Genomic DNA, 27,293 nt, shown 5'->3' with positions numbered 1-27,293 from the left:
CACGTATCTCTCTCCTGACAGGGGAGAGAGATCACACAGACCTTGTCCCCCTGAAGGTGGAAGACAAGACTGAAGCAGAGAGAAGTCACATGGTATCCTCAGCCAAAGCTAGATGGCCATTGGCGTTACCATGGAAGCAGGGGCAGTCACGTGACATCCAGCCATTGCATCATCACACCATTAGGCATATACAGTGAAATATACATGAGAAGTACCATACTTGAACACTGGGGGGCAACATAATACCCTTAGGCACTGATACCTGAATATGCATACAAGAAATGCATGGAATAGCAGACGTGAACACTGAGAGGGGTGACACAATGCACACAGTTTGCAGTGAACCATAGCTTTCCAAAACAGGACTGGTCATAATAAAAGTGTGAGGATAAGAGGACCTGTTTTGGGACACTGCACCCTCCCATTCACTCACTTTTGGACACTGAACACGACGGGATTCCGCCATATTTGCTCAGTGTGAACATACCCTATGGCTGAAGGGCTGCATTTAACTTCTGCAGCCACCGGTAATCAAATACCAACTCATCTCTACTAGACCCTTTTAGGTCACTTGGTGGCAAAATCTGCAGTGGATTACATACATGTGAATGTATTCTTAACCATGTGTGTTATACAATAACTCCAGGCTAGGCATCATGACTACTAACAAATGACACATGTCCACTGCAGCCAATCACTGTCATCACAGATTAGTGATAGGAGCCAGACTACCAGTAGTTTCAAGCTGACAGGTTCCCAGGTTGGACTGAAGGTGTGTTTTTGTTTCCCTGTTTTCTTGGGCAGACATCGGATTAATATAAAGGAGAACTCTGAGCAATACTCTATATTGCCCCTAAGTCCAATTTCTCCACAGATATAAAATATACTATGAATGCATGAACACAAGGTATGATAGAAACAATAGTTACTTACCTCTCTGTTTTCTTTATGAGGACTACGCGGAACATCTCCTCTTGAGGAATCCTCTCATTCCCTTCAATGGCCTGAACAAATGGGTGTATTGCCACCACTGTGAAGCCCTGCTGGTACAGATCTTGTAACTTTTCAGGTAGGTCACGCAGAGAGGCAATTCGGACAGCAGATGATCCTGGTAAGTGGCCTATGTATTAAAAGACAGGGACGTTGTAAATATAAAATCACGTACAGATATTGTAATTGACAGAATTGCTGGCTCTCCTGCTGTTGCAACACTACAATTCCCATCATGCCTGGACTGCTGAAACTTTAGCTATCCAGGCATGATGGGAAGTGTAGTTTTGCAACAGCTGGCGGGCCGAAGGTTTCCCATCCCTGCTTTAGTGTGTAGCCCACTGTAGTAGACTCTCAGAAGTTCATACACATACAGTATGCATTAGACAGCTGTTAGCTGAGAGCTATTTATCCTGATTCTACCATACACTTGACAGTGGCTTATCTCACCAATCTCTCTGACCTCCATACACAATAGATCAGATATGGGCATTGTACGGCCCAGGGGCCACATCCGGCCCACTAACTAGCTCTGACTGGCCTGTCAGAGTGACTGTACCTCACTGTCCTGCCAGTACCTTTGCCGCTCTCCCTCATGTCACATGGTATCCTCTGACCTTGTATATACATTGCTATATACACCACTAATGTACATATGGCTATAATATAGCAGTATATACACATAATGGAGTATAACAGCAGTATATACACATGATGAGGTATATAGCAGTATATACACAGAGTGTAGTATCTAGAAGTATATACACGTGGTGGAGTATATAGCAGCTATGTACTTGACCATGTATATATACTGCTATATATACACGCCTGCATCCTGTTCTTGGCATGATGTATATGATTATGAATGTAAACTGATGTTGGACTAAGCATATATTAGTGTGGCCCTCGAAAACCATTCCAAATTCTCATGTGGCCCCATGGGAAAATAAATTGCCCACCCCTGCAACAGATGGTCAGCCAGTAACACTGAAATTAGGGGTTTAAATTGCATTTATTTAGTGTGTATAGGCACATACAAGGGAGAGTCTTATAACAGCAAATAATTCACTACACATCTTTATGTACAATATGAAGGAGGAGTAGGTCCAGTATCAGGAGATAAATAATAACCCTTTATTTAAATCATATTAAACACTCCATACACATAAAATTCAAATATCCGATGTTTATTGGACTTACACATAGCCTTTAATGATGCTATGAGAAAAGGCTATCTGTATGGCCGAAACGTATCAGCTCACAATACTGGAACTCCTCCTTCCTTATCCATAAAAACATGCTTAGCTCTTGTGTCTGGCCAAACATATTAAGTTTGACATTTTTAAGATATTTGCATCTAATCCTTTGTAACCACACTGAGTGCGAAGCGGTTCTCCTCTAGCAGTCTGGGCACAGGTGAGCTGGATTTATCATTAGCCTGGTTTTATGGTGTTGAAGAAAATTCACTATATCGCATGAAACAGTGTTGGGGAGCACACAACATTACAGGGGTAATGCGGCATAAAACCTTTTTTCACTAAATAACACATTAAAAAGTTATACAACATTGTAATATGTGTTATTTATGTGAATGGCCCCCTTCCCCATGTTTCCACCCTCCGACCATTGACCCGGAAGTGTGATACTGTATACTCACGGAATCACTGTCAACCCCGGCTGCCATCTTGGGACGAGTTATGCTCAGCCAATCGCAGCTGAGCAGCTGATGACGCGCTGGAGGGAGGCTGGGATGAGGGAGGGCTGGAGCAGTCAGGCCGGCCTCCTGAACAGTAACGTGATCATTTCAAGATGGCGGGTTGACAGAGATTCCATGAGTATACAGTATTACACTTCAGGGTCAACGGTCAGGGGGTGGAAACATGGGGAAGGGGGCCATTCACCTAAATAACACACATTACAATGTTGTATAACTTTGTAATGTGTGTTATTTAGTGAAAAAAGGTTTTATACCGCACTACCCCTTTAAGAATGTTACATGGTGTAGATGGTCTGTAGATACTCTGCACTGTTTATAATGAGAACTCAGTATTAATTTATATGCAGTGTTACTTCTTCATGCCTGAAAACGGGAAAGAAAACATTACAAAGTGTTACTAGTCAGCCAATAAATAAACAATATATACTGAAGCAAACAAGATAGGTTACTTCTCAATATAAAAAGTAGGACAATGTGATCTACATTGACTCACTAAATGGAAATACACACTGCTTCTAACTTCCAATAATAGAGCTTGTTGAACCCACTGAGGATTGTACAATCCATCCATAAACATTCCTTTAAAGAAGCATATTCTCCCCTGAATTCCCTCCTCTCATTCTATATCCAAGCGTGACCAGCGGTTCATGTCCCACTTATGCAACATTGTTGTTTTATGGGAATTGCTCATTGCTCTGTTTAAGATGTGCATCTAATGACCTTTAGCTTTTTTGTTTTCTTTGCTTCAACAATTTCTTGGATAAGGAACCTTACCAGAAAATTCAACGATTGCTAAATTTAAGTTGGAGGTTTGCAATCGATTTGGAAGACTGTACAAAGTAACCATGGAATAGTGAATCTTTTTCAGGAAATGAATGGCAAATGCAGTGAAGTTGGTGACTGATTCCTTCTGCAGCCACCAGACAGCTGTTGGGACACATGTGGTATCTTTACTATATCAGTAAAGGGGGAGGGGGGGATTGCATTACAGGCCTCAACATCTCAAGGGTTTGGGAAAGCCTCTTTGACTCTTTGCACCACAGAATAACAGCATTTTTCTGAAGCACAGTCAACTATATGAAAGGTACTATGTTTCTCCTGGTAGCTTAGTGTCAGTGTTGGGAATGGGACTTTCAGCTGACAGATTAACTTTAGCTTTGGACATTTTATACAGACATAACAGTAAAAGGGGTACTCTCATCTCACCTAACATATTTATACTTGTAGGAATAGTCATGTTAAATATTTTAGCAAATACATTAATTTAGCAAACTTGTCTCCTTCTCCTGATATGCTGCTCTTTCCTTCCCAATGTTGATAGCTCATTGTCTAGATTACCAACCACCGCTCTACTTTAAAAGCAGTAGTCTGGCTGTTGTATGTATAGCTACAATGGGGGCATAACTACCACTGTAGCAGCCATAGCGGCTGCTACCGGGCCCGTTGCCTCAGGGGGCCCATCCCTGCAATACACTGGGCCTCCTGAGCCGTCATCTTACTACCAAAGGCGATGCCTACCATGGGGGACACTATGTAGTGGGGGAGGTAGGATACTAGGTAAGATGGCTATTTAGGGGGACACTATCTACTGCAAGGATACGTACCATGGGGGACACTATGTACTGGAGGAGGTGGGATACTAGGAGAGATGCCTATTTAGGGGACACTATCTACAGAGGGGATAACAGGGGATATGCCTACCATGGGGGACACTAGGGGCAATGTCTACCATGGGGGGGCACTATCTACTGGAGGGGGATACCAGGAGAGACACATATGCTATCTACTGGGCAGAGGGCTAACAAACAGGGGCATTATCAACAGTGGGATGGGATGAGGAGGGGGACCAATCAAAAATTTGCTATGGATCCCGGCCCTTTCTACTTACGCGTATACTGCATCTATATATACACTAGACCACTGCTTTTAGAGAAGAAAGGTGGTCTGTAACCTTGATAACAAGCTGTCTACAGTAAAAGATGGACAGAGCAGCATATCAGGAGAATAAATGCATTTGCAAAAATATTTAACTTGAATAGTCCTACAAGTATAACTACTGTATATTAGTTGGGAATTGAAATGAGAATAAGGATAGAAATATCCCTTTAAGATCGTTTGGGGTCTCAGATTTGAAATCCACTTTGATCAGTAGTTATAGTGAAATGCATTATGCTTCACTCCCCAGCTGCTGCCCCCCCCCCCCCCATAGAAACTATATTTATAGACTTATAAAGGAGCCATATATCTCTTGCAGTGTAACGCTTTAAACTCTTAAAATCAAATTTATTGATTGGACCTAATTTATGTTACTTATGATTTCACAATGAATCACAAAGAAAGTAAAGCAAATGTCTGTATGTTATGTGCCAGCCAAATCTCTAGCATTGTATATTTATAGATGTACACCAGTCAGCAGTACCATTAAAACCACTGACAAGTGATGTGAATAACATTGATTATATAGTGCTATAATCTCACTTGTCAGGAGGTGCTATATATTAGGCAGCAAGAGAACAGTCATTTCTCAGCATGAAAAATGGGCAACGTGAAGATCTGAGTGACAGATTGTGATGGCTAATCTATCGGGCAAGAGCATCTCTAAAACAGCTGGTCTCGTTTTAGGTTTGCAGTTGTGGCAACTGGATCATGGGGACCCAAGGTCCACTAATGCACATCAGGAGGGCAGGCTAGATGGCTGGACTCATCCAACACAAGAGCACAAACTATGGCTGAAGAATGATCGGAGCTCCCATGCTGTTCCTTGTCCATCTTCAGTAAGCAAGTGATTTTTGGAACTGGACCATGAAGGAGGAAGCCTAGTCTGATGAATCCCATTTTCCTCTACATGATGTATTTTAACTTTTGGCTGATACCATAAGCTGCATATTAGACACCCCATATGACCTGCCTTTTTGGACACACCTTGACTAAGTCATATAGCAATCACAGCTTGGTCCTTATCGAAGTCACCTAGACTCTTAGGGCCTTAATACACAAAGCGATTATCAGCTGTATTCAGCTGTTGCTGCCGATAATCGCTTAGTGTAATAGAAGGCAATGATCAGCCAACGCCAGGGGTGATTCTAGCCTCTCTGCTGCCCGAGGCGAACTATAGAATGACGCCCCCCCCCCCGTCAATCCACCCACATTATAATCCACTACTGCCCCCCCCCCCCCCCACTGCTGTCCCCAATAAACATAATGTTTGGTCCCTTTCTGAACAGAGGATGTCAGGAGAGGAGGGGGCTGACTTTATAGGAGAGGTCCCAGCAGCACAGAGGATGTCAGGAGAGGAGGGGGCTAATCCTATAGGAGAGGTCCCAGCAGCACAGAGGATGTCAGGAGAGGAGGGGGCTAATCCTATAGGAGAGGTCCCAGCAGCACAGAGGATGTCAGGAGATGAGGGTGCTAATCCTATAGGAGAGGTCCCAGCAGCACAGAGGATGTCAGGAGAGGAGGGTGCTAATCCTATAGGAGATGGTCCCCCTCTTCCCCCCTTATAGATGGTCCCCCTCTTCCCCCCCCTTATAGATGGTCCCCCCCCCCCCTTATAGATGGTCCCCCTCTCCCCCCCCCTTATAGATGGTCCCCCTCTCCCCCCTCCCTTATAGATGGTCCCCCTCTCCCCCCTCCCTTATAGATGGTCCCCCTCTCCCCCCTCCCTTATAGATGGTCCCCCTCTCCCCCCTCCCTTATAGATGGTCCCCCTCTTTCCCCTCCCTTATAGATGGTCCCCCTCTTCCCCCCCTTATAGATGGTCGCCCTCTTCCCTCTCTCCCCCCCCCTTATAGATGGTCCCCCTCTCCCCCCCCTTATAGATGGTCCCCCTCTCCCCCCTCCCTTATAGATGCCCCCTTATAGATGGTCCCCCTCTTTCCCCCTCCCTTATAGATGGTCCCCCTCTTCCCCCCCCTTATAGATGGTCCCCCTCTTCCCCCCCCCTTATAGACAGTCCCCCTCCCGCCCCTCCCTTATAGATGGTCCCCCCCCTTATAGATGGTCCCCCTCTTTCCCCCCTCCCTTATAGATGGCCCCCCCTTATAGATGGTCCCCCTCTTTCCCCCCTCCCTTATAGATGGTCCCCTTCCCCCCCCCTATAGATGGTCCCCCTCTTCCCTCTCCCCCTCCCTTATAGATGGTCCCCCCTTATAGATAGTCCCCCTCTTCCCCCCCTACCTTATAGATCGTCCCCCTCTTTCCCCCCTCCCTTATAGATGGTCCCCCTCTCCCCCCTCCCTTATAGATGGTCCCCCTCTTTCCCCTCCCTTATAGATGGTCCCCCTCTTCCCCCCCCCTTATAGATGGTCCCCCTCTTCCCTCTCTCCCCCCCCTTATAGATGGTCCCCCTCTCCCCCCCCCCTTATAGATGGTCCCCCTCTTCCCTCTCTCCCCCCCTTATAGATGGTCCCCCTCTCCCCCCCCTTATAGATGGTCCCCCTCTTCCCCCCCCCTTATAGATGGTCCCCTCTCCCCCTCCCTTATAGATGGTCCCCTCTCCCTTATAGATGGTCCCCCTCCCCCCCTTATACATGGTCCCCCTCTCCCCCCTCCCTTATAGATGCCCCCTTATAGATGGTCCCCCTCTTTCCCCCTCCCTTATAGATGGTCCCCCTCTTCCCCCCCCTTATAGATGGTCCCCCTCTCCCCCCCCCCTTATAGACAGTCCCCCTCCCGCCCCTCCCTTATAGATGGTCCCCCTCTTCCCCCCCCTTATAGATGGTCCCCCTCTCCCCCCCCTTATAGACAGTCCCCCTCCCTTATAGATGGTCCCCCTCTTTCCCCCCTCCCTTATAGATGGTCCCCCCCTTATAGATGGTCCCCCTCTTTCCCCCCTCCCTTATAGATGGTCCCCTTCCCCCCCCTATAGATGGTCCCCCTCTTCCCTCTCCCCCTCCCTTATAGATGGTCCTCCCCCCCTACCTTATAGATCGTCCCCCTCTTTCCCCCTTCCCCCCCCTACCTTATAGATGGTCCCCCTTTCCCCCCCCCCCCTGCACAGCAGATAAAACAAAAACAAAAAACAGCACACAACTCACCTGCCATCCGTTCCCCCGTCGAGCCTCTCTGGTCTGGTCCCGGCTGATGTGCGGCTGCCTGGGGTGTCCCGTCCTGTCCCCGGCAGCGCGCGCATCAGAGAGCTCCCCGTGCGCCTGTGGCTGTGACTTCCGGCGCACGGGGATCTCTCTGATGCGCGCGCTGCCGGAGACAGGACGGGACACCTCCGGCAGCCGCACATCAGCCGGGGGACTAAGGCTGCATTCCCACGTTCCGTGATCCTGACGGATCACGGACGTGGAATGCATTTACCGGAGTCCCCCCGCGCCCGGACAGCATCTGTAATGAGATGCTGTGAGCGGGGGAGACTGTATTCATAAGCGCCGCACTGTAGTAACAGCACCGCGCGGCTGATTCATTACAGCGCGGCGCTTATGAATACAGTCTCCCCCGCTCACAGCATCTCATTACAGATGCTGTCCGGGCGCGGGGGGACTCCGGTACATGGTACAATCAGTGGCGGATTATAATGTGGGCGGCCGCCCGAACCGCTCATATTATAATCTGCCACTGAATGCCGCCCCCATGAAGACAGCTGGTGGCGCCGCCTGAGGCAGACGACTCAGGTCGCCTCATGATTGCGGCGCCCCTGGCCAACGCGCACAATGTCAGCTGATTGTTTTCTTTCAACACCTTGAAATGTCAACAATGAAGATAGAGGGGATCTGCTGCAGTCGCTCCGTGCAACAGGAGTTGTTGCAGCAGACTGCCACTATCTTCTATGGGCTGCCCAGACAATCTGGCCATCACCCGGACAGCCCCCCTGCAGAGCTCCCGGCACGTGTAATAGCACCAGCAGTGAGCGGAGAAAGAGAAGCAAGTGAGCGCTGACCTGACAGGTCGGGGCTCGTTTGCTCCTCTGAATCATTTGCTTTAGGGCCCTATTACGAAGCGATTTTTAATGATTAACGAATAACAGTAAACGATCGCAAACGAGTGTTTATCGTTAACCTGAAATCGTTCACCATATTACACAGAACGATGGTCGCTAGATACGATCGTTATAACGATCGTTATTGCGATCGTTTAATTCTTCTGATCTCAGGAAAACAATGGGCAATGTGCAATTACACTGAACGATTAGTGAAAAAAATGCGGAACTTGAGCTAGCGAACGTGGAATTACAGCGAACGATTAGCAAATGATTAACAACAATTTTAGGTTCAGAACGGAATCAACGATCAACGACATAAGAACGATTTTTCGATTTTTACACAGAACGACTATCGTTTAAATTCAAACAATATAACGATTTTTCGCACGATTATCGTCCCGTGTAATAGGGCCCTTACACTCACCCATTCTAGTCTGACTATGGCGCTTGTCAAGGGGTGGTATACTATACACTATTCTATATTATTTACTTCGTCTATTAGTGGGTGTGATGCTATGGTTTGCCTGTGAATGGATGGATAGATAGAGTTAGACTCAGTACTTTATAATGCATACTTGAAGAAGTTCAATGACATTCTACTTGTGAATATCACATATATTCACTTGGCTTTTCCATTACCAGGATAAATATAACATTTACAATGTGAGCACATGTTTTATGGCAGACCATAAATGGTAAAGTAAACCTGTGTATATAACCTACATGGGATACAATTATATCACACAAGTTTGAGTGGTTTATGGAGTGTAATCCCCATATTAGCAATCCTGGCAGTGTACAGCATTTTAAGTGCATTACTGGAAAAATCCTACAGAACAGTTATGGAGTCGACATTATTATAATATAACTAAAGACCTACTAAAGTTTCCCTCATGTGTTTCAAATGTGAATATTGAAGGACATATTTGGAACAAACATATGAGATATGTCATGCCGAAATGTTTTCTGAGGACAAAGCAACAACTCCACAGCTGATTTAGACACGATTCTCTACACCTATCAATCAAATGATCCATCCATATGTCTATGTACCGAACTGGAAACACTAAAGCCCATAGTGTTAAATAAAATGTTGTTATCCTGAATATAAAACAAAACAAATGACACCTATATCATCAAAAAGTTACAAAACATTTTTGAATTGTTTTGGTAAAGCAAAGTTAACTGGGTCACACACAGTAAGTAGACTTTATACATAAGGAATAGAGATAAGCAAATCTCACACACACTCGGATTCACCCAAACAGTCTGCATTTAATAACTGGTGGCTGAAGAAGTTGGATACAGTCCTAAGGCCGCCTGGAAAACAGGTATAAAGCTGAGCATGCTCGAGACTTGCACCTCTCGCTAAAGCCCCTATTACACGGGGCAATTCAGAGGAGCAAGCAAGTGCAACCCTTTAGGTGAGCGCTTGCTTGCTTCTCGTACCCCGCTCACTGCTGGCGCTATTACACGTGCTGGTAGCAAGTGGGTAAGAGCCGGGGGGGGGGGGGGGGGTGCCACGGAATGCTGCCCAAGTGATTGATGGATTGTCCAGGCACCCACAGAAGATAGCGGCGGTCTGCTGCCCACGCTTCTATTACACAGAGCATTGGCAGCATATCGCTGATATCCTGATCGTTGATTTTTCAACATGTTGAAGGACAACAATCAGCCATCATCGTGCATGTCGGCTAATCGTTGCCTTCTATTACGCAAGATGATTATTGGCCATAACGGCCAATTTTGGCCAAATACGGCTGATAATTTAAGAACACTACTGGTTCTGGTTATATAATCGGAGGGATTGACCCATCCTCATTTATGTTGTTTTATGATTAAAGGGGTTATCCAGCGCTACACAAAAATGGCCACTTTCTTCCAGAGACAGCCCCTCTCTTGTCTCCAGTTTGTCTCCAATTGCAAACCGCACCTGAACTGGAGACAAGAGTCATGCTGTCTCTGGAAGAAAGTGGCCATGTTTTTGTAGCACTGGATAACCCCTTTAAGTTTGTCACATGATGTCCTTTATTACATTGTGTATTGTATGATTTTTACTGCACTAACATTGATCATGACTGCCTAGATTTGTGTGTGTGATGACTGTACTTCAGCTCTTTATGTCCAATAAATAAAAAACTTTCCTCTTACAACTTCATTGACATTGGTAAAAATAAAGGCTAAATTGGTCGCCAAATCGCTTTACTTTAACACATGTAAATACTAGTAAATACAATACAATATTTTGAGGAGATTGAAGCAAGCCTTGCTGACACATGAGAACATTTTGATAAAGTATACATTCCCTGGATTGTTCAGGCTCCGACTCAGATTAATGTTGTTTATTCCTTGAACCTTTGCGTGGAATTTACCTAGACTCCCTATAGAATGGCTATGTGTCAACAGCATTCCTCTTTATCCCTGCATATCCCTTGGTTATTCCTTGTTCATATTGTATATCTAAATGACTAACCAAGTGAGCCTTGTCACTGTTTTTGTTGTATTTTTTTTTTTTTGTAAATTCTCCTTTTACAGCAAAGACTTTGGTTAATATTCTTGTTACCTTTTCTTTCTTCACTATATTTTCCTGTATAATTGTGCATAGATTAGTTATGGTCACAGTATGTTATATTGTAAGCCTAAAATTACTGGTAATTCCATCTATGGACTGTGCTGATCTTGAAAGTAAGGGCCCTTTCACACTACGTTCGGTGTCCAGAAAGTGACCAATCAGGAGAACGGGCCAGGAGAAGTCTGCTCATAGCATATTCACTTCCCATGTTATGTGACCTAGATGGCCTTCCAATGTAAGTCTATGGGGTCTGTGACTCATACATGAAGCGGGAGAGGAGTGTGTGGCAGTGCGATCGTCTTCTGCTATTCTGCTGTTTAGTCAGGGTCTGAACACTTAAACCCTGACCCCGACATATCAAAACTTATTAAAAGGGGTACTCCAGCAAAAAAGTTCTATAGATTTGTAATTTACTTCTATTTAAAAATCTCTAGTCTTATCAGCTGCTGTATGTCCTATAGGAAGTGGTGTATTCTTTCCAGTATGACATGGTGTTCTCCTGCTCTGGACAGTTCCTGTCCCGGACAGGGGTGGCAGCAGAGAACATTGTAACAGACGGAAATGAAAACATTTCCTGTAGGACATACATCAGCGAATAAGTATGGGAAAACTTGAAATTATTTAAATAGAATTAAATTACAAATATATATAACATTTATGAAACTAGTTCATTTAAAAGAAAAAGATTTTAAAAGAAGTTTTAAACTATAGTAAAAAGAGAAACGACTTTTCTAAATATAAAATAAATGAGCATTAGGGCCCATTCACACTACAGAATCAGTGCCGAAATTCTGTGTGGAACCCCTGCATGTGGACTCGGCGGCAAATCCTGCCTGCTATCTGTTTGAATGGGTGGGCTCGCGCTCCTTCAGTCTCCACGCCTCTCCACTCAAAGAATTGTCAATTCTTTGAGAGCAGAGGCACGGAGAGTGATTGTAGCGTGAACAGTCCCTTATTTATGCAGAATAATACTAACACACACTTTCATACATAAAACATTATAAATATAATCAACACAAATAGAACAATCCAAATATTACACTTCACTACCTGGGGGTGTTAAACAAACTCTTCAAGAAAATGTGGGTCGTGCAGTCTACGGTCACCTCTGCTCACAGCTGGAGCAAAAGTGAACAGGCGAGCGTTTACAACACCATCTGATCATCTGAAAGTTCTGTTACATAATCACTAAGATGCGTTCTGCCGTATCATTTTAGAGATAGAACAAAAAAAACTTAAGATAACATAAAAAGGTACAAGAGACATGCCACAGGCAAGATGCGGAACCTCATGCTTGACCTGCTGTACAGTCAACTTCTTTCTCATAGCTCATTTCATTAGCGGAGTGAATCACAGATATGAGGAGTAAATCAACTTACTCTTCTACTTCCAGAAAGGTTAAAATAACTAATGTCAACTTCAAATAATGGAGCCGGCGGTTTTGAATATTTCATGTAGTTTCCCTTGATTTCACGGCGTTAATGACAACATCTGTGACTGTTTTTCATCCCGCAACTGAAGATTTTCCTGCAGAAGTCACAACTGCCAAATGTCTCTCCTTATTTCTTCTCTTGCCGTTGATGATCCAACGATCTGTACTAAATAATTCATTAGCCGATACCTTGCCACGAGCGCTGGAAATGTAAGTAAGGATAACACTGCAAAGTTACCTTTTCTTTTATTCTTACCTAAGGCCAACAACTAGTGAGATTACTGCAATTCTGGAAATCTTCCTAATTACCTGTCAAACACCTTAAAGAAAGCGAGTGCTGCAGTGCGGGCTGCCTAAAGTGCCTGCTCCAGGCAGGTTAGCTACGAGTTAACATAAGTAATTCAGTTATCAGAAAAATGCAGATGTCATAACATTTTTAAAAAACATTATTCATGTTCTGTACATTATAATGGAGTAGGATGTGTGCTGCTATGAATAGAAACTTGGGGCAGTCATGTGGCCCTACCTTGAACATGCCACTTAGCATATTCCCTAGCTCAGTAGCACCTGCAAGGTGTGAAAACTTTCTGATTAAGTCCTGAAAACTTTATGTACCCGGTAATATATGTTTTCCACATTGAAAAAATATCTTACTTCTGTAAAAGGTAATAGGATATGTTATAAATGAATAAACAGGTAAAAAAATAGGGGCAATCAACACGTTTAATATTCTCGCTAACCATCGGTGAACGGGAACATTTTTCTTTTCACACACACAGAGGCGGAATGTCCAAATCCAGAGAATCAGCTGAGTAGACACATACGTGCCCTGTTGTACGGGGCGATTATTGTGCAGAAAATCGTTATATCTTTCGAATTCAAACGGTAGTCGTCCTGTGTAATTGCAGGAAACAATTGAAAAATCGTTCTTCTGTCATTTAGATCTGACCCTAAAATCATTGTTAAATGTTCACTAACCATTCGCTGTAATTCCACATTCACTCACTAATCTTTCAGTGTAATTGCACATTGTTCCTTCTTTTGCTGGGATCAGATGGAGGAAACGATTGTAACAACAATCGTTGTAACAACAATCGTTGTAACAACAATCGTTGTAACAACAATCGTTGTAACAACAATCGTAACTAACATCTATCGTTCTGTGTAATATGGTGAACAATTTCAGGCTCTTGTTTGCGATTGTTTATCATTAATCGTTAAAAATCGCTTTGTCTAATAGGACCCTAACTGTTCTGTAGGACTGGAACACAGGCTAGCCTTGGTGGTCCACAAGCATCACTGAGCCTTGGCCACCCACGGCTCTGTCACCAGCTCAGTGTTTGTTGTAATATTGGGACCATGCCCCAAGACTTGCAATTTTTTAAATGCGCTTAACCAGTTGTCTAGCCATTCCAATTCAGCCCTTATTAAAGTTGTTTACATCCTTACATTTGCTCATTGTTCCTCCTTTCAACACATCAACTTCACAGCTGCACTGCTCAGTGGTGCTGCTCTATAATGTCATCCATGTTGTTGCTGCTTCTTATGTTGTGGTTTAGAGATAGAGGGAAGTGAGATTCCCCTTTGTGTGTGATGTGCATGGGAAATATCTTAGAGCTTGTCTCCACCCACTTGCTCAGTGACAACTAAAAATTAGAAATGGAGTCTGCAAAGGACAACTTATACTGGAAAGTTTGTTGAAAGGTGACATGACATATATTCTTTTGTGGGCCTATTTATGAAATCATATTTCAGTACAATCAGGCAATAATGGTGACACGTAGAATCGAAAACATACATTTTATGCCACTCAGCCCCATTATTGGCCAATGTTATCACTCAGCTCCCATATAGTCCCGCGGGGTCTGCTTGTGGATAGGGGGCAACCAATAAAAATTGTTATTTCAACGCTACAATTCTCACAGTCCAATTGGGATATTCGACCTTATCCAAATAATAGGCAGTAATCATATTATAGTACAATAGCAGCCCATTAGCGCGTTATACTAGGAAGGGTTTATGGCGTAGTTAATGTTAGCCATTTATAACCCACTGGCACTATATAATATGCACTGTTCATTATCTTAAATGATTAAAAACAGATGTAGAACTTTACAAATAACATGGAGACTGTCAGCAGCTGCTCTTAGAAAAATTTATTTCTACCATAAATCATTTTCTGCAGTGCTGGCTAATGCATGTTAGAATTAATAGCCCCCCCTTCCCTACATGATAGAGATGGAGAGAAACAGGGAGGGGGGCGCTATAGTCTTCTCTTCTTCAGTATCAGTTTTGCAACTGCATTGCAAGTGTTACACTTTATATAGCCGGCAGCAAACTCTTTTAGCTATCAGTGTGAATATTAATTTAGTGTTCGTCCCCAGTGGAACATCTTTAGCTGTGTCTATACATCAAGAAGAAGCATATGTAAATGATGCAAAGTGTGGGCAACTAAAAGAGAGATGAGACAGGGGAACTGCAAAGGAATTTACTTAAGAAAACTGTTTTATCTCTACCCTAACACAATTGACAACCGCACTCTTAAGATCTATGTTTTTTTTCTCCCACCACTTTCCCTGGTGACATCAAGACGTTAATATCTGTAATCTGCATCCTTATCGCTTAGTGCGCTTAATCATGTTACGCAGTGAAAAATATTGATTTGGTTCCCTGTGCCCAAGTATGTCTTCCCTGGGTGATGAACTCAGAAAGCATTTACCGCATATGGGCAAGATCTATGGAACTGACAGGTGTTCTTGTAGTTCCGCTCTAGTTACCGCTATAAGCATATAATGAGTTATGCTCAAACATAAGCACATACTCCTTTCACCCAGACATCTATCAGCAAACATGCCTGCTGTTTTGGTAATGCTAATTTAATTACATTAAAATGGGGTGCAGACAGGGATATTTGACTTTTAAAAAGGCTTTTTAATCATCTTGCTTGGCAGCAGGGGTCATCTGGCAGTGGGAGGAAGAAGATGGAGGGTTTCGCTTTTTTTCCAAGTGCTGAAATGTCAAATAACATTGAGTTATAACATTTGGAAAACATTCTGGTGCATCAAATTATTTACCTTGTCGGAGTTCACAAAAGCGCAATTCATATGTAATTGAAGAAGCAAAATAAATTACAGGTAATACATTATACCTTAAAAGAACTATAAATTCTAGTTGGAAATAGTTCATAATATACCATACTATTAGCCATATTTTTGTGACCCATACTATTTAAAGGGGTAAGCTAAGTGCTAAGGTATCAAGTACGTACTAAAAAGCTAGAATTCTCTTAAATAGTTTCCGTTCTGTCGTTCTAAAATAAAAATTATGAAAAATGTAAGATTATAAGTCAGGGACTGTATATGGATCACCATCTGCATTTCGCTCAATAAATGACACTGAGCCCTGTTAAGAAAACATCTGTCAGAAAAAGCAGTCCACCAATCCACTCTACACAAGAGCACTTGTTCACATAAATTATATTATATAATGGTGAGGGGGTAGGTTGCTGTCAGACTGCCCTGGCAGTGGCTTATCTTCCTAACAACAAAAGGATCAAGCAGTTAATATTTAATATGCCCAATACTTTTCTCACAGATCATGTTAGGTGAAAGTTAGATGGCCGATCCCAACCAAATCATCAGGTTTAGCGTACAAAGGTGTAACTAGGGCCATATGACTCGTATACTGTAGGTGCAGCCAAAATCTTCCGACAGACGATGCTGGGGGAGAGAGGGATCAGCCAATTGAATTTTCAGGACGGAGAGCTGTCAGCTGAACAAGCAGCCAACTATAGAATGTGAATGACGAGCCTATAGCTCCATGGGCTTGTAGTCAAATCTTTGTCATTTTTTGATTCTTATTTTTTGTTAAATGTTCCTTCCGTTTCCTAGTGAATATGACTTCTGACCATCATTCAGAGCGGAATATAGTTCACAAGGTGGAGAAAGGTTGGAAGTCTCTATCCTAGGACGTCATGTAAAATCCTTAATCCAGCCTTTTCAGGGGCTTCATCACTCAGAATGGCTGGTAACTGATGGTCCTATTAAAATGTAAACAGGAACTGAAAGTAAAATCCTGTTTTCATTTGCATAGATCCACCGTGTGCCCAAGGAATGTAGGTAGGGACACCGAGTCCATATACCTCAATAATGAATACACAAGTCATTATTAATTCTTAACAATACAAATGGTAAAAAACACAAGTTAAACAATACCAGGAAATGTCTCACTCACTCAGCACAGAAAAATACAATTTCCAGGGCAAATTCCATGAAACGGCCCCGGAAATTAGGAACAACTTGTTTCCTGTCCGAAGTCATTCTCATGTTTGAGGTTCTCCTTAATGGCAGTTTTGGATTTCATTAGTAAATCTATAAAATTGTGTGACCCAAGTTAATCATAAAGGTCACATTAGAGAGATTGTATATAACATATATGAAATATTCTTTAATGATTTTGAAATTCTGCAATAGATTCAAACTGCAAGCTCCTCTGTCTCATATGACCTTTTAGATTGTGTTGTTATCGTAGAGGGTGGTCCCCAGCTTCAGACTCCCCTCTATGAACTAAATAGGAAAGCAGATGCAAAGAACAACTCCCTCTCTAGAGAAGGTGACAGATTAAGCTGTTTAATTCCTAAGGTCAAACATTTTGCCTTAAAGGAGAACTCTGGTTCTGACCCCCTCCCCCCCAAGACCCCCCAAAAGTGGAAGACAGCGTACATAGCTAATAACTGTCGAACACATCCTTTTCTCCTGGTGCCATTTTGTTTCGGTGTCATAAGAGTGGGGAGAGGGCCTGGTCTTCCTCCTCTTCAGCGTCTTCCTGCAGAACTGAATGGGAGAGAGAAGGCTACTGGTGTGCATGTGTATCGGCAGCCTTTTCATTGGCTGGAGCACATCACATGGCTACCAGCTTGCTCAGCTCTCATTGGCTGAGCAAGCTGAAAGCCATGTGATGTAATCTAGCCAATGAAAAGGCTTCCAGTGCACATGCGCATGAGTAGCCTTTTCACTCCCATTCACTTCACTGGAAACCAGAAGTGGGGGAGTTCCAAAGATGCCGACCGGAGCTGACGGGGATGCGGCCGACAGGAAATTTAAGTGTCAATGATTACCGGAGGGATGGCGAGTATAAAATGCGTGTATCCGTGTTTTTTTTTGTTTTTTTTAGAACACCGGAGTTATCCTTTAAATAACCCGTTTTCAAAAAGTTCCCTGTTAGTAAGGAAAAAAAAAAAAATACTACATGCGCAAAAGTGATCAAATCAATAGGGACCACCTCCTAATATCCCAAATCTTCTTCTGTCTGCATCCTCCTATACATGAGTGCACAAAAGAATGCCATGGTAAGCACCATCCTCCATATAAACAACTGGCTGCAGGGCTCTAATATATAGCAGATGGAGTGGTTATAAAAAAAGTGGTAACATTTTATAGAGGGTGTCATGCTGGAAACACAGGATGTTCATTTTGAGCCCTTAATTCTGCTTTACAGATGCATTGCTGCAAATTAGAAGCAGAAAAGGATAAATGATATTGGAGATATGAGCACACTAATAGAACTTGTATATAGAAGCAACAAAACTGCTGGTATCTATAGCTGTTCCAGTTCTGTCACAATCCTTCTAGCAAATCTGCTGGTAAGGGCACAATTATGTGTGAGTAACAGGCCTTATGCCTGACAATGCACGCTGAATATAAACACAAATGGCAATAATGATGATTGGAACAATGCGGTTTCTAAAAAGCTTTTATCTGTATGGCTCCCCATTGTGTTAGCATGCGAGCATCCACATGTGGGCTACTAAGTTGTCTGGCAGTGTGAATGTCTTATCCTCTCCTCTGCTGCAGGCCTGTCTTAGCAGAACCAGACATTGAATCGGGAGAAATTCTTCTTAAAAAGCAGCTTTTGTGCTCTAATACACTGCTTACCGAAAGACAAACCAGTTCCTGTCTATAGGAGTAAGGCTGTGTTCACACATTCTGAAATCCCTGTAAAAATGAAGCTTTTATTTTTTTTATTTCCCCCATTAAACTGCATATGGGGCCCTGTGAACTAAGCAACTCATTATAACAGAACGCAATATTCAGCTGTAAACATTCTATGTCCAGTGGGATCGCTCCAGTCTTCCTGACTGTAACCCTGGATAACATGCTCTCCCTGCTCTCTTGATGACATCCCTGGGGCATCAATCACTGGCCACATCATTAGTTGGCATTAGAACATGATGGTTGCAGTTAGAGATCAGCAAATTGCTCATCTAAACAAAGCGAAGTGCTTCATTTGATATGCGCTCTGCTCATCAAGCCGCCAGCCTTTCAGCACTGGTCCGCTCGCTACCACTCCTCTCAGGATGCCGGGAAAAGCTGGATCCAATCCTGGGAAACTTCTCCTATTTTTCAGGATTGGATCCAGTATTTTCCAGGCACCCGAGGTGGAGCGGCATGGAGTGGAGCTGCTCTGAAAGGCTGGCTGTTTGATTAGCGGAGCGCAGATCAAACGAAGTGCTTCGCTTTGTAGAGGAGTGATTCGCTCATCTCTAGTTGCAGGTTGTTTAGCACATTATCAGGAATGTGACAAAGACAACAAGAAGGACTGGAATCACACAGCATAGAATGAAGCTGTACAGTGTAATTCATTATTTCAGAACTTGAGTAAGCTGTTTTTTTTTATTTAGCTCTGACAATCCCTTTAAGCATAATTGTGGTTAGAAGGTGTTCCTTAAACAATTGTCTTAAAGGGGTATTTTAATTAATTTAAAAGCTAAACTGTGTAAAATAAAAAAAATAAACTGAAGCATACTCACCTCACCAGATCCAGTCCGCCTTTGCTTACTTACCCTGATTACACATCCTGCCTGCTCCGAAAGTGATGTAATGAACCTGCTGTAGCCAATCATTGAGGCTGCAGTCGTTTTGGAACCATCAGCAGCAGAGCAGGGAGAATGTATAATCAGGTAAGTACATACAAACACTAAGGAAGACTGATCAGAATACCCCTTTATTAATTATGAAATAATAGATTAGCTTTGTCTCATTTTTCACCACATTGCATAAGGAGAAGGCCTGGCAGCATGCGGGTGTTTTGTCATCATTAAAACCATTTGGAACTTCTTTTCAGTAAGGCATAGGCAATGGCAGTATGAGTTTAATATTACTGAGTGATAAAATGTGTTCCAAGAGCAATTTTGAAACATTTTAAACATTTTGCCCTCATCCTTGACAACAAAATAGGTTCTCTCTTTCTCTTCCCATCTTATATCCTTCCAAAGTACGCAACAGAAAACATTATTTCATCCGGCAATCTACATAAAAGTCTCGGCTCTTAACATCAAGTCTATCTCTGTTGCCTTTTTAAGATAAACTGACAAACGAAGAACCAATCAGTTTGCATATTGTGGTCTTTTTATCATTTTTATTTGCTGCTGTAACGAGGGCTGTTTCAAAGTCACTTTCTATAATCTATAATTGCAAATATCCATCAAGATTCATGAGCTCCCTGACGGGTTTCAAGCTTCCCATAGACATTCTGATGAAGGGGGTGCAATCCCTGAAATGCGTTATTGACTTTATTGCGTAATAGTAAAGAAACCTGATACTGACCCCCCCCCCCCCCCCGTTTGCACATCGGGCAAGTGGGGGATACGGCTGGCGCACGCCAGGGAGAAGAGTGACGCAGCTTTCATAAATGTCCCCCCGTGTCTAAGAGTGCGCTTTATTTGCTTAATTCTGTATACCTGCATTAATGGGCCTCAAAAAAGGTCATCCTGATTGGTTACTCCATGGCACATATCAACCTTCTCTGTTTCAACACTACCGTAATTATGTGGGTGAATAAATGTACTGAAGCAAAGGTGAGAGTTAAATAGGGATCATCAATTTAAAGGGATATCAACCCATTGTCCCAATAGTACTACACAAGGTGCCATTCTCCTGTATATATTTTCATCTTTACGCCTCTTTGCAGAGGCAGACACACAGATACTGCTGAAACAGTCAGTAAGTGTTATGTAAGTGTCACCCCAGGACTCGAATTACACGGACACTGCTCTATAATGCTCCATGCTGCTGCTGCTGCTGCTTCTGATGGTGCGCTATAGAAATACAGGGGAAAGGATCCCCTCTTCTGCACAGTCTGTAGAGTATATGGAGGCAATTATAGATGCTTATTTCCACCAAAAAATTTGTGAAAAATACCATTTGTAATGTATATAAAAATATATATGTCCAAAAAATATTGTTACTTCTCATGAGGATGACCCTCTGCAGGAAACCTCTCAGCAAGTGTTCAATTCCCCCGACAGCCTTACTATGGCCCATACTAAGCATTACATGGGGCAATACAAAGGTGTCCCAGGTTCTTTAGAGAAAGACACACTTTTTGAAGTCTCTATCCACTGCAGCTAATTTAAAAACTTTAGGAACATATCTGACAACCCCATTAGGAGTTTTGTACATAAATTCCAGATGAATTTGGTAGGAACATTACTGTCTATACAGAATTCTCTTCCTTTCTTTATAAATTATTACATGCAAGAAAAGCCATTAACCTGGGTACTAACATAATTGTAGTACAGAGAAAAAAAATGTTATGAGATTGGATAACATATTATTTTCGACTCTGCTCGGTTATAGATTTTAGGCTTCAGATGTCACCGCTTCATGACAGCCACCATTGTGCCACTGAACCATCTGTCCGTGTGTCTTTTATTGGTATTTCAAATACTGCTTTCTTACAGATAAATTCTGACTGTGTACATTGTCACAGTGGGAAGTGAAAAAAAAAATTAAACCTAATTGCCATCGGTTTAGTCTAGATCATGGGTCTCAAACTCGCGCCCCTCCAGCTGTTGCAAAACTACAATTCCCATCATGCCTGGGACAGCCAAAGCAAGCTTTGGCTGTCCCAGGCATGATGGGAATTGTAGTTTTGCAACAGCTGGAGGGCCGCGAGTTTGAGACACCTGGTCTAGATGATCAATGTCCAGACAACATTTGATGTAAAAATGCCTTTTAAAAAAGAAATACAGGATTTCATTGTGTTTCTCCTATGCAATCAAGTCCGACAAAACAAATGGTAAAATCCCACAAACTTCTGGGGAAAAAGCTGGAGTAAAAAACAACGCATTATATTGTGCTCACTGAGAGCAATTTATTGTTATTGGGTCATAAAGGCTGCTCTCTGCTTTTAAGAGGACATTTCCTCAAAATTTTGGAGTGTCCAAGGTAGACAACCCTATTGAATGGTAATGTATTATGCATTTCATGCTATTTTAGAAATTATAGAAACATGTTTGTAATTTTATGTAAATTTTTTTAACAGGGTGTGATGGCATAAAGCCCCTCCACCAAAGGGGACGATGCATAAAGATCCTTATTGGTTGCATCTCTGCCTTATCTACACCACCAGCAGTAGAATACATATTTTATCAAATTGTTTGACCTCAAATGAGGAGGTATCTCTACTTATCCTGTCCAAGTCTATACTGCAAAGCTTTAAATTGCAGTAAAACTAGAAATATCAGCTTTTTCTATTGTAGACAGTGGGAAAACAGTAATAATTACATAAAAAAGCCAAAATACAAAAAATATATCCCAGACAACACTATAAGGCCCACAACGTTTTTCTTGACCGTTTATAATTTTTTTAAATGATGTCAGTTATTTTGATGACCATGGTATATGACATTTTATTGTCCCTCATGGTTACTATGAGAGACAGACCTTTCTGGAATGTGGTTTTAAGATTCCTCTTCCATTCTGTCCACTTTAAGGAGATTTAACGCACAGCTTTAGAAGCCTTAAGGGCTTTGTATGTAATTACATTTTCATCCATACAAGTGTACAGCCTCTCTGGCTACCATGCTGTGTACATGAATAGAAGACAACAGAAAAACTTTCACTACATATTTTTAGCAATTTGATTTGTCTTCTCTGGATTTAAAATGCGTCGGTTCCTTTCATGGCATCATCCAGAAGTCAACAATCCCAGCTGCAGATATTATGAAAGGCATTCAGACACAGATGCTGCATGGAAGTTAATCTTCCCGGATAAAGAGTGATGTATAGAGAAAGATAAAAAAACATCTTCTGATACAGTTCCAAACTTCCCTCCACAATAGCACAACAAGGGAAGGATCTATTATCTAGAACACAAGAAGACGTTAATTTGAAAGCTTTTTTTTTTTTTTTTTTTTTAACCGCCTCGGTCTGGTAATTGATGATCACTAAGAAACAGTGTAATTTAGAAACATATGTTCTTTATGGCTGTGCTATTTGGGTATTCATTTGGCAATAGCTGAATTGTAAAGGGAAAAAAATGCATTACGCTGGTATGATGAAGAGGGAGGGTGGTAAGACAATTGATGCTAATGAGAGTATCACTGGGCCATCACATGTGGTTTATACTGTCCGTATACTTAATGGCTTTGACAGCATCTTTGATTAATCAATTAGGCCTTGGCTATGATTTTTTTTGTCCATAACCTCTTTCACAACCTAATACGAAACTGACAAGAAGATGCAAGTTGTACGTGGTGCTATTTTTTTATGTCTATATTTTATGGTTAAAAAAAGGACTGAAGTCTAGGGAAACCTTTCAATATTTTTTAAGTGCTAGTATGTATAATAGTACATTTTCCTCATGGTCCTGTGTTAAAATATATGTTCCATTTTGATGCTGCAACCTGTATGTTTTCACTAGAGGAATAAATCACTGACTACAGCTTCTCTCTCTTCTCACCTGAACGATCTTTTAAAGGGGTTATCCAGCACTACTTTTCCCCCTCTTTTGTCTCCAGTTCAGGGAGTACAGTCTCCAGTACTTTGAAACCCCACCCAATCTGGAGAAAAGAGAGGGGGACAAGTGGCCGTGTTTTTGCAGCGCTGTTTAACCCCTTTAAGCTTATTTATGGCCAGAAGAAAGTTAACTTTTGTTTTGGTCATAAATCAGCTCTGCTGAGAAGTAGTTTAGGAGAGCAGCAATGAGGGCAGGAGACTGAGTTCTTTGACATAGGAACAAATCATCTTCCTTTCTTGTCCTACTATTCTTTGACTTCTCTCCACTCCCTCCCTTTCAATCTGTTCATAGCCACCCTGTGTCATCCCATTCCATGAAATGGCACCTAAAAAACTTGGTTTAATGCTTGCGTCTCACAATTTCTTTGCAAAATGCAAAAGCAGATGTTCCTTCTTCAGGAGACACATTATAAAGCAGGACATGTCATGGAACAGATTTTACACAGTCTGGTTTGGTAGATCTAATTCCAAGGTGAAGAGTGCTAAACCCTTTACTCTCACAGTTATGACCTCCAAGTTTGAGGACGATTACCGCAAAATTTTTAATAACATTAAAGAGGACACGGTTATTAGAGTCAGACAATGGTCCATCATTTTTAACTAGAGATGAGTGAACCTCGAGCATGCTCGAGTCCATCCCAACCCGAACTTTCGGCATTTGATTAGCGGTGGCTGCTGAAGTTGGATAAAGCCCTAAGGCTATGTGGAAAACATGGATATAGTCATTGGCTGTATCAATTTTTTTAAGACAACCTTAGAGCTTTATCTAAGTTCAGCAGCCCCAGCGAATCAAATGCCTAAAGTTCGGGTTCGGATGGACTCGGACTCGAACCCGAACCTGGTTCGCTCATCTCTATTCTTAACTTTTTATTTGGTCAAGCCACTTTTCACACATATTCTTCCAGTTCAAATATCTTCCCCCATTAAACTGATCATCAACATACCATGAAAATATTACAATTATGTTGAGAGATTTTAGATTATCAGTGGTTTCAGAACATTGGGCGCCTAATGGGATGAATTTTAATGTCCTCTAATGATGCACTGCATTTCTGTAACATGGAAGGTTCATTATAGTCCATGCAAATAATGCCCAAGCCAGTATCAAGTCCATAGCCCCATAAGACCTTCTTACGAGTTATCACAGAATCTGAACCCTAAATATACTACCAAGGGAAACTTGTAACTGGGATTTTAAAAATCTATCAGACATTATAAGCTGGCAGAACGTTCCTGCTGAGAGGCGTAAAATCTTACAGTGGTGCAGAGGATTTTGGTGTTAGATTCACATCATTACGTACAGTACAGAAAATGATACAACCATTGCCGAAAACTGCAATTGTCTAATGGGCAAATAAATCTCCTCTAATGAACACTCATCTCGATTTTCGCATCATCCATAGACCTCATTGCTAATTCTATTTAAAAACCCTGAAGCTTTCATCATTGCTCTTAGAAACAGATTTTCTAAACTTATCGCGTACATAACATGTTCAATTTTTCATGTGACGGAAATGAATATGAAGCATATATTTCAGGAAAGGAGACGAGAGGCGAGTGTGTGACAGCATGACTGAAGGATCCAAAGCTATGTTTACCTCAGGGCTTTCATCAATTGCATGAAACTACTTATGATTATTCTTTCATTATAGTAACAAGTTGAATAAACAGCAAGTATAAAACTTCCTGCTGAATATTGCTACAGTATAACTTACAGTATTTGTTACATAGGATAACATGTCATACAAAATGAATCGTGGCAAAATAATGCCCTGTACTAGGACACTACATGACAAATAAACCCGGTACAATATTCAAAGTGACACTGGAGCCAAAGCCTTTGGAACTGCTGTACTGATGTGACGGGTAGAGATGAGCGAATTTACAGTAAAAACGAAGAGAATTGCTTTGTTAGCTCGGCAGTCGGCTTGTCAGCCTGCTGCCTTTAAAGTCTCCCCGGGTGCCTGAAAAATCTGGTTCCAGTCCTGGGAAACTCCGGCACAGAGTGTATGACAGACTTCTAAGAAGGCAGATAAGCCAAGCTAATAAAGTCATTTGCTTTGTTTTTATTGTAAATTTGCTCATCTTGGTGACCTATGTCACAGGGGCAAACCCCCGGCTGTTGAAAAACTACAGTTCCCATCATGCCTAGAAAGCATGGTTGTTCAGGCATAATGGGAATTGTAGTTGTGCAATAGCTAAAGAGCCATGAGTTTGACAACCCTGGTCTATATACTTCAACACGGGAGCTTCAAGGGTATGCTGGGCCTTAAAGGGTCACTGTCTAAATCAACAATAGATGTGATATAAAGCAAGTTTGCAATATACATTCATTATTTTTTGTTGTTGTTATCATACTGTAAAACAAAGCTGTACTTACCAGAAATCCAGGTCCAGTCTCATGAAGGCAGATTTTCTGACTTGGAAAAAAACTTGAAAAAAACAGCCTAAAACACAGGAATTCCAGCCAGTACAGAGAGTCCCGGCTAAGGGTCCATTTACACAGAAAGATTATCTGACAGATTATCTGCCAAAGATTTGAAACCAAAGCCAGAAACAGACTATAAACAGAGATCAAGTCATAAAGGAAAGCCAGAGATTTCTCCTCTTTTCAAATCCATTCCTGGCTTTGGCTTCAAATCTTTGGCAGATAATCTGTCAGATAATCTTTCTGTGTAAACAGACCCTTAGTGTTTCCATCAATCCCATGACTCCAGTCTCTGTGAGCGCTCAGATGGCCTGGGAAACACAGGACTTTCTGTTTTCTGATTGTTTCCTGTTTTTTTGTTGTTTTTTTTTAGAAAAAAAAAAGTCAGAAAACAGGATGTGCCATGTTTTCCACGATAACAAAAAAAAAAAAAAAAGAATGTAAATTGCAAACTTGCTTTATATCACATCTACTGTTGATTTAGATTTTGAAAGTTATAACGACAGGGACACTTTGAAAATGTACATTGTGCATAGTGGCTGTTGTGTTCGTAAGTACATAAACATGTAATGCTTTTATACTACAAAACATTAGAACATTTACTCCAGAGTTTAATACTTTTATGCATTTTTATTATTTGCTAATATTTTCTATTGTTTATAAAAGGAAGACACAACAATGTGCCACATTCATTAGATAACAGCGCCAGCATCTTGAAGCCTTTTTTTTTTAATCTGTTTTTTATATTATAATCACCTGCTTTTAGCCAACAGAAGCAGCACTGCATCTCACCCAAAAGATTCTATTACCATATAGAGTGGGGGAGATAAATATGTCTCCTTGTACAAAAGGTTACTATGTGGCCATTTATCCATATTGATGCAATAAACACTTGAATATATTGTTATTCTGGAGTGCTGCTTCATCTTCTTTTGCTTGGTATTTATATGGGAGGTAGTTAAAACCTTAGAGCTTGCACCAGACTCTTGTCCTGGCTATAATAGTGTTGTCCCATATTGGACTGTGATCATTGTCCTCCATATGGTGGAGCTGCAGCTTGGTCGTGATGACTGGCCCACATTTCATAAAATTCTTAGTGTAGAATTATATTAAACAGAATGTTCCAGATTTATCACAGTGGCTCAGGCTGTTTGATAAATCTGTTCTCAGGGCCTTTTCACACTGGCCGACTATTGTCAACAAGCATCATTTGGCTGATAAGCAGCTCATGTTATAGTGCGTTTACACAAAGAGATTTATCTGACAAATTTTTTAAGCCAAAGCCAGGAATGGATTTTAAAAAAAGGATAGATCCCAGTCATTACTTTATGACATGTTCTCTGTTTATAGTCTGTTCCTGGCTTTGGCTTCAAAGATCTGTCAGATAAATCTATCAGTGTAATCATACCATAAGAATGCCAGTGAT

At 41.9% G+C, this 27,293-nt stretch overlaps 1 protein-coding gene across 1 annotated transcript in view; it reads right to left on the bottom strand.

Moving 5' to 3' along the window:
* Positions 1–27,293, bottom strand: part of RFTN1 (raftlin, lipid raft linker 1) — a 255,636-nt gene that overhangs the window by 159,044 nt on the left and 69,299 nt on the right. The window contains exon 3 of the mRNA XM_069958706.1: positions 934–1,120. Coding sequence (XP_069814807.1) covers positions 934–1,120 — 187 coding nt within the window. The remainder of the gene's footprint in view (positions 1–933; positions 1,121–27,293) is intronic.

Source organism: Dendropsophus ebraccatus, chromosome 2, assembly GCF_027789765.1.
Source record: "Dendropsophus ebraccatus isolate aDenEbr1 chromosome 2, aDenEbr1.pat, whole genome shotgun sequence".
NCBI classification, from domain to species: Eukaryota; Metazoa; Chordata; class Amphibia; order Anura; family Hylidae; genus Dendropsophus; species Dendropsophus ebraccatus.
Note: the sequence above shows the minus strand (reverse complement) of the source record. Positions and strands in the feature narration are given on the sequence as shown.